Source organism: Semicossyphus pulcher, unplaced genomic scaffold, assembly GCF_022749685.1.
Source record: "Semicossyphus pulcher isolate SPU_LCO1_2020_fin unplaced genomic scaffold, fSemPul1.0.p SCAF_7, whole genome shotgun sequence".
Taxonomy (NCBI): Eukaryota; Metazoa; Chordata; class Actinopteri; order Labriformes; family Labridae; genus Semicossyphus; species Semicossyphus pulcher.
In genome coordinates this window covers 6,071,284-6,078,711 of record NW_027211748.1, presented here as the reverse complement: position 1 = coordinate 6,078,711, position 7,428 = coordinate 6,071,284, and the positions used below count along the sequence as shown (strand labels likewise).

At 37.9% G+C, this 7,428-nt stretch overlaps 1 protein-coding gene across 1 annotated transcript; it reads right to left on the bottom strand.

The window, feature by feature from the left end:
• Positions 1 to 732: 732 nt before the first annotated feature.
• LOC138611197 (complement factor H-related protein 1-like) lies at positions 733 to 7,428 on the bottom strand. Its single transcript, XM_069684170.1, has 9 exons — positions 7,371 to 7,428; positions 7,086 to 7,277; positions 4,853 to 5,032; positions 4,557 to 4,739; positions 2,378 to 2,482; positions 2,133 to 2,189; positions 1,454 to 1,615; positions 1,254 to 1,352; positions 733 to 797 (listed from the first exon to the last, which is right to left on the bottom strand). The coding sequence occupies exons 1-9, from the start codon at positions 7,426 to 7,428 to the stop codon at positions 733 to 735; spliced, it is 1,101 nt and encodes a 366-aa protein (XP_069540271.1).

Sequence of the window (7,428 nt, the reverse complement as noted above, 5' to 3'; positions counted from 1 at the left end):
TTATTATGATAATATCATAACCCTAATATAAATAATCTTGAATTTAATCTGTATTTAATTTTGATTACAGTAGGCCATTTAATCTTTATTATTGTACTGCTCGTGTTAATAGATCATAAAGATAAAAGCAGACTGTTAAAGAAAAATCAATGTGAACATTGTATGAACGTAATTTAAATCACAAAGAAGAAAAATCAATGACAAAGACAAAAACACAAAATCTGACAACTTGTGTTTGAGCTGATTTTCTTCCTGATGTATTTCAAACACTTCCAACTTGGTTCTAGTTGTCAGGCAAGTTGTAGGTCCACTTTTGGCACTGGTTCTGTTTAGGACACACACGCACACACACACACACACACACACAGTAAGTTATTATGTTAATAGGCAATTAATACATATCTGAAACTGCTGGATACAATAAAATGAAAATGAATAAAATGTAAGCAAATCAAAGACTAACACTTACATGATCAAGATACCATTGTTGACAACCTAAAAAAGAATCCAATAACAGCACATAAGTTATTATTTCAGTACGAAGTTTCATTCACACAAACTTTGTTAATGAAGTTTGATTCTCTAAATATCTGTTTGGCTGCATCAACAACCTATTTCTCGAAACTCTCCTTACTACTGACTGACTATGAATACGTTCCTCACACAACCACACTTCAACAAATCTGAACTGTCCCTATTGAGTATCTGGAAGTATGTGAGAATTCATCATCATCAAGAGCGGAAGACTTCGGCCTCCATGTAGAGGAAGGGATACAAGTTAGGTTCTGTTGGTTCTGCTGGATGGGGAATGATGGACAACTTCTGGTTGAAGAATGAAGATGTAATAACTTCAGTATGTCTATTTATGAGTCTCTTATAGATGAACAACAATGGGGCTCAATGACACAGAGAAATACATAACATCATATCTGTAATGCTTTGGCTGCACAGGTAAATGCTTATTAATGGTATCTTTTCAGGGTTAGTTTCGGTTCTTTCATGAGATTTATTGCCAATAAGTATTCCAATTTAATTTCCTTTACGGTGGTTGGATTTATCTTTGTGTCTGTCCCATCATCTAAATCACTTTGGATCCTCATGAGTTAACATTCATGTATGTCTGCTGACAAAAACATCTAAAACTAAAACATTGTGTTAAAATAAATGGTCGAAACATCACATATACTTACAATTGGTAATAGTTAATATTCTGTCGGTGCATGTAAAACGCCTTTTGTAACCTGCCCAAATACAGGGAAAATCTGTGCCGCCTTCTTTCTTAACATATCCTTTTCCAAGCTGCTGAAAGCCTTCAGAACGAAACTGAGCAAGATCCACAACACAGAATGCATCTGCACAAAATAAATAAAAAATGTAAAGACATTTATCTTTTCTTGTATAGCATATTTTATACACTTTGGGAATTAAATATAGTGATATAATTTCTTTATACCTTTGCATTCGGGTAGTTTTGACCAACTGCCATCATTGTAACACACCACAGTGTCTGGACCAACTTTTGTGTAATAGGCATTACATTGGTATTTCAAATGCATGTCCTGCACTTGCACAACGTCTCCATTTAGAATAGTTGGGTGGTCTCCACAATGGTCAACTGAAATTTAAAAAAAGAGGTTGCTTAACATTGTCAAAGTTTCATAACATAGTGAAATATTGTTAACTGTTTCAGTTAACATGATGTTTAGCTAAAACCTTAACCTTTAACTTTAGACATCCCACCCTTTCCCAGACAGGAACCCAAACCAATCAATAGAGGTCATTGGTGCCGTGATAAAGACAGAACCCTCACTGGCTTCCCAACAACCACAGCAAACTCTGCCATTTATAGTTGTTGGAATCACATCCAAGTCAGAGGTACCACTGCTGAAAACTGGCAAATAGCTGGAGTAGTAAGCATGTGTTTGGACCAAATTTATCCCCAAACCACTCAGTAGGACAGTACCCAATTGGCACCGATTTACTTTCAATATCAAGTTGCTATAAATTCAACGTTGCCTTTACAGTTGCCAGTAATCAAGTGAAGAATATTGGAAAAGTAACATATTGTAAGTGAATACATAAACTAAGTCTGACATGAAATTGAAAAGGAGCAATGAGTTTGAATGATTTACCTGGCATTAACAAAGGTTTACTGTTTCTATCATCCAAGCCAGTGTTGGAAGAAGATCCTGTAAGATAAAGAGCAGATATACAAATGAAGACAAACCATAAGTTTTCACTCTAGACTAAATTTTCCCATTATCACTTTTAAGAATAAAAATGTGTAAAGTAGAATTGACTTTTAATCAATGATTATTAAAGCTACTGTGAATAATCCAATTATTATTCTTCAGTGATATAGAGGTTATTACCCTACCTCCACCCACAGGTCGTGTTACACTGCCAGTGGATCCACCATGTCCACTACCTGTTCCTCCAACTGTGGCTCCATCATTTCCAGAATCTGGCCTTGTTGCTCCGCCTTTGTGGAAAGAGGAAAAGACATCAGATATACTGTCCATACATATTCTAGCAAGAGACATTGTATCCATCCATCGGATCACAGTGCCAACAGCCTAAGCAAATTTGTCTGGATTACCCTCTCCACGTAACATTTTCCACCTCTTCTTCTGGGATCCTGAAGTGTTCCCAAGTCAGATAAGATTTATTATCCGTCCAGCAAGTTCTAGCTCTACCTCAGGTTGTCTTTCCAGAAGGACATACCTGGAATACCTCCAAAGGACATCGCCAAGGAAGCATACTAACCAGGTGCCCAAAACTCTCTCAGCTTGCTCAGCTCTATTCCAACTCCCTCCAGATGTCAGAGTTTCCTACCTATTTTTTAAAGGTCACTTCCCTAAGCTTATGGCTGTAGGTAAGGGTTGAAGACAGATAAATCAAAAGCAGTGCCATCCAGATCAGTTCCCTCTTAACCACAACAGTTTGGTAAACAACCAAAAATCCTACGCCATTCTTATCCCTTTGTCAACATAAGGATTCATCTTACCCTTACTTATTAATAAGACCACAACATACTTAACCAACACCCATGGGGAACATTCTAAGCTGACACCAAAAGGCAACTGGACTTTGGGTTGGAGTTCTTGAAGACGTTTCACCTCTCATCCAAAAAGCTTCTTCAGTTCTAAAGGAGGTGAAACGTCTTCAAGAACTTCAACCCAGTCCAGTTGCCTTTTGGATTGAGCTTAGTATTACCATGACCTGGATGACTGAGAACCTTCACAGACATAGGGAAGATGTTTCACTTTATGCTGAGGATGGGAATACAGCTCTTACTTTGGTTCTACAAGGACTGGGTGGCACGTAGTGATGGCCCTGGTACCCCAAATTCCCCTAGTAGCCCCAACAGGACCCCCAAGGGGACACAGTTGTAGGCTTTCTCCAAGTTTAAAAAACACTGCAAACTGGATGAGCAAAATCCCATTCCCTGTAATGTAATCATGGAGGTTACGGAGACATTAAGTTAATAAAAATACCTTACCTCCACCCACAGGTTGTGTCCCACTGCTGGTGGATGTAGTGTGTCCGCTACCTGTTCCTCCCACTGTAGATCCACCGTGTCCAATGTTGGTTCCTCTGCCTAAGTGAAAATAAGAAAAGACATCTAAGATCGATAGATTATTTAACTACCTCCACCCATAGTTTGCGTCCCACGGTCAGTAGATGTAGTGTGTCCTCCAGATGCTCCCCCCACCGCAGAGCCACCATGTCTAGAATCTTGTCTGGACTTAATGGAGAAGCATTGGGTATACAAAAAAGATACATTGAAATATTTAAAAAGATCAATACAACCCGAATCTCTATTTACAGACTACATAGAAATGTAGAATCTGTAGGCATGGACGGGGATTTCAAGGAAAAAAAGTTATCTGGTTTATGTTTGTACGATGCTTGTAGTCCGAGTAATATTGACCAATCGCATATCAGCAAAAGCAGGCGGAATGCAATGTGCCATAATTCCATCCCGGCTCCCATCAGCATCATCTGACAACAGTTTAGCTTCTTATTAATCTCTATAAACACACATCTGCATGTAAGTTCATCCAACAATCGGTTCTAGATCTAAAATACAACTTCAGATAAATTCCCTTGACGCTGTGTCACGAAAGCCGCTCAGCAAACTAGCATTTTATGATATATTTAGAAGTTGTTTTCTTCCATAGTACTTTTGCGGCACCAATCTCCTTAAATATCTTTGAACAATTCTTATGATTTGATTGATTTCACAGAGAATGTAACAGAAACAGGCTTCTCATTTCTAGCCCACAAACAGGGTTGTCGGGTTTTATTAGCTGTAGCAAACTAGCTTGAGCTAATGCTAAAAGGGCATGAGTTTGTTTAAATCTTGAATGTGAACGGTTTCGGCATGTGGAGGAATAAAACAAAACTGACAGCTCTTTTAAACCTAGTTATGTTTTCTAAGCTTTGGTTAGACAGTCACTGTTATGAAAGGTTTAGCAATAGGTGGTCATCTTTTTCATTTCTGGACAATAAAAAGTATTATATCTGCATATGTCAGCGCTTTATCCACTTACTGCATGTTGGGCCTTCAGTCCAGTCTCCAGACAAGCAGAATATGGATTTTATGCCATTTGCAGTGAATCCATCTTCACATTCATACTGCACCTTTGAATCTCTAGCAAACACCTCCTGATATCTGCGACCAATGATGACTGCATGGGGGATTTTAGGGGGCTCACCACATGCATGGCCACTTTCTGAAAAAAAAGAAAAAAAGATGAAGAACAAAGACATTGTCTTAAGACACAGGCGTCATTATGGTCAATGTTAGTTATACAGCTAAGTACTAAAGAACATCTGACAGACTTACTCTCACAGACCGGTACAGAGGACCATGTTCCATTTAAACATATGGCCGTGTTATCCAAGTTTTTCAGTTCATATCCTTCATCACATGTTATCCGTATTCTGTGTCCCTCCTCAAACCAACCGTTTGAGTTTTCAGTGTGTCCTGCATTCGGGATTGTTAGTGGAGTGCAGGCTTTTTCATCTTAAGAACAAAGAATAAAACAAAACTTTTAGACTTCACACAATTACTTTTTGAATATTTAATATTCAGACTTTCTTTTTTTATGACTTGCAATTTTTTTTTCATTATGCAAAACAATCGATGTACAAATACACATAATATGCTTCCCCATTGCTCCCTGTAACCCCAAGAAAAGTGGTTTTGTAGAAATAAAGAAACAAACAAAAACGCATTTTTACAATGGTGATTAATCTGGGGTTTTTTTTCTATTTTTAGAATTGGCATGGTATTCCCAAAAATGTACACAAAGCTAGGAGGCGTCAAAGTGAAATCAATAAATATAAAATATAAATCCATTTTGTCTGCACCACCACTCTCTGCTGCTTCGAGCAGCGCTCTCATGCAAGTCGGTCAAGAGAATGATGATGAGCAGGGAGGACAGGGGGCAGCGCTTTTAACCGTTTATTGTAAAGCCAAGACTCCACAGGTGTTTTACTACTTTCACTCTCTGTAAGGCAGCTTCATTCCTTCGATATATTAGTTACCGTCATGCGTAACAGCTCCAGACCATCTACACACATGTGGACTAAGTGTGCCTGTGTGCTGGGGATGAGCCCTGGGACAGACTGATTGATCTCCCGATTATAATAATAATGACAATCTATTATTAACAGACTGTATTTACAGATAAATACAATTTTTGATCATGATCGCTGGACATGGCAGCCCTATTTATACTGCGCCGCAGTTACCACCAACAGCTTTAGCGGGCGCAAATGCTGCGCAATCCTTCAGTGAATTAGGCCCCTGGTGTCTGAAAACTGGAGGTTAGTTCACCTTATGTCCAAATATACTGTATGTGTTGCCTAAGTCATGTCAACAGGCATGATGTTTGACCTAGCTACACAGGCGGCTGTCCACTACGTCACACATTTTGTTTTGCTGTGATTGGTTGGAGTGTGAGAGAGATTAAAATAAAAAAATAAACATTTAGGCCCTGGTCTAAAGCCTCCAAACTCAAATGGTGAATCATCTTTATATAACCCTGTAGATTTTTTTTGCAAGCATCCACCATCAGGGAGGGAGGTGTTTAATGACCTTCAACAGCTGGCATTAGCTGAGCACCATTCACTGAGACAAAGACAAAGATGTCCAAAGCTGTCTGGTAGCCAAGAAAATAATAATAATAATGATAATAATAACTTTATTTATGTAGCACCATTAAAAACAGAATGTTTACAAAGTGCTTTTACAGACAAAGCAAAAGCCGGAACACAGGAAGATTAAGAAATACAAAACAGATTTAAGGAACTTTCAACAATGAGGCCAAACCGAGGGTACTCAAAAGAAGAAAATTGACCTAACAGGAACAGAGGCATTTCAAGCAATAAGCAATGCAAATTAAGAGAAAATTAATTAAATAAATAAATAGAAAATAAAAATAAAAGCAATGAAAGACCATAAAAGGTTATAAAAAAGACAGTTATTGGGAGGCGCATTTCTCCTTCTTTTTGTAGAAGCTTATCGTCTCCCAGCGCATCCTGTTTCTGCACCAAGCTAACACTTCCTGTCGCAGTCCCTTTAATGGCTCAGAGGAAAAAAATATTATATAAACCAACTTTTTGTGAAAACTGTAATTTTATAACTGAAATGTAATCCCTTAGACTGCATGCTAGAGAAAAAAGGAAGTCACATTATTGTGACTTGTTCACAACCTAACGCTAATATAAATGGCCATTAGGTTGAAGTGCGATATTCATGAAAAACGTAAATATTGAATATGTTAACATGTAATTTTTAGTCTATTTCAATAGAAGCAAGGATATAACAGAGGATGTTACAATTTCAGTTTTTTGATAAACATAAGTAATGTAGTAATTCAGAGATGTAATATAACATTTACTGTAAGGAAATTCTAGTGTCATGTAATGACAGAGGAATGAGTTCTTCCGCAGTATTTAAACACTGAATTATTAAAATAATAAAAGTGTCCAATAGGTAAAATACAAACAATGAAGGGACATCGAATCAAAACTGTTCACAGTGTCTTGTTCAAACAAACTCAAACACTCACCTATACATTGTGGACCATGAGACCATATGCCATTTTGACATGTGCTTGATGCCCACCAGCCCTCCACTGCTGGTTTAAGTCCATCATCACAAGCATAAGTTATCTCAGATTTATGAGGATACGTTTCTTTTTCCGGTACAAAGTAACCACCATCCATGCTGGGAGCAACACACGGCTGATCTGCACTTTGTGCTGAAAAATTAACCAGTACGTAAGAGAGCACTTTACTGACATGCTTTATTAAAAAACAACAAACTGATAGGTGATTTAAGTTAATGTTCTTACCATGCAGTGTGCCTGGAAGCCAAATCAGAAGCACAAATCCGAGATATCTCGCACTCAT

Excerpts from the sequence above, each read along its gene's own strand:
- LOC138611197 (XM_069684170.1), bottom strand. The coding sequence starts at position 7,428 with ATGAGTGCGAGATATCTCGGATTTGTGCTTCTGATTTGGCTTCCAGGC. Across the intron at positions 7,278-7,370 it reads GCTTCCAGGCACACTGCATG|CACAAAGTGCAGATCAGCCG; the intron begins GTAAGAACATTA and ends TTAATTTTTCAG. Across the intron at positions 4,740-4,852 it reads CTCTGTACCGGTCTGTGAGA|AAAGTGGCCATGCATGTGGT; the intron begins GTAAGTCTGTCA and ends CTTTTTTTTCAG.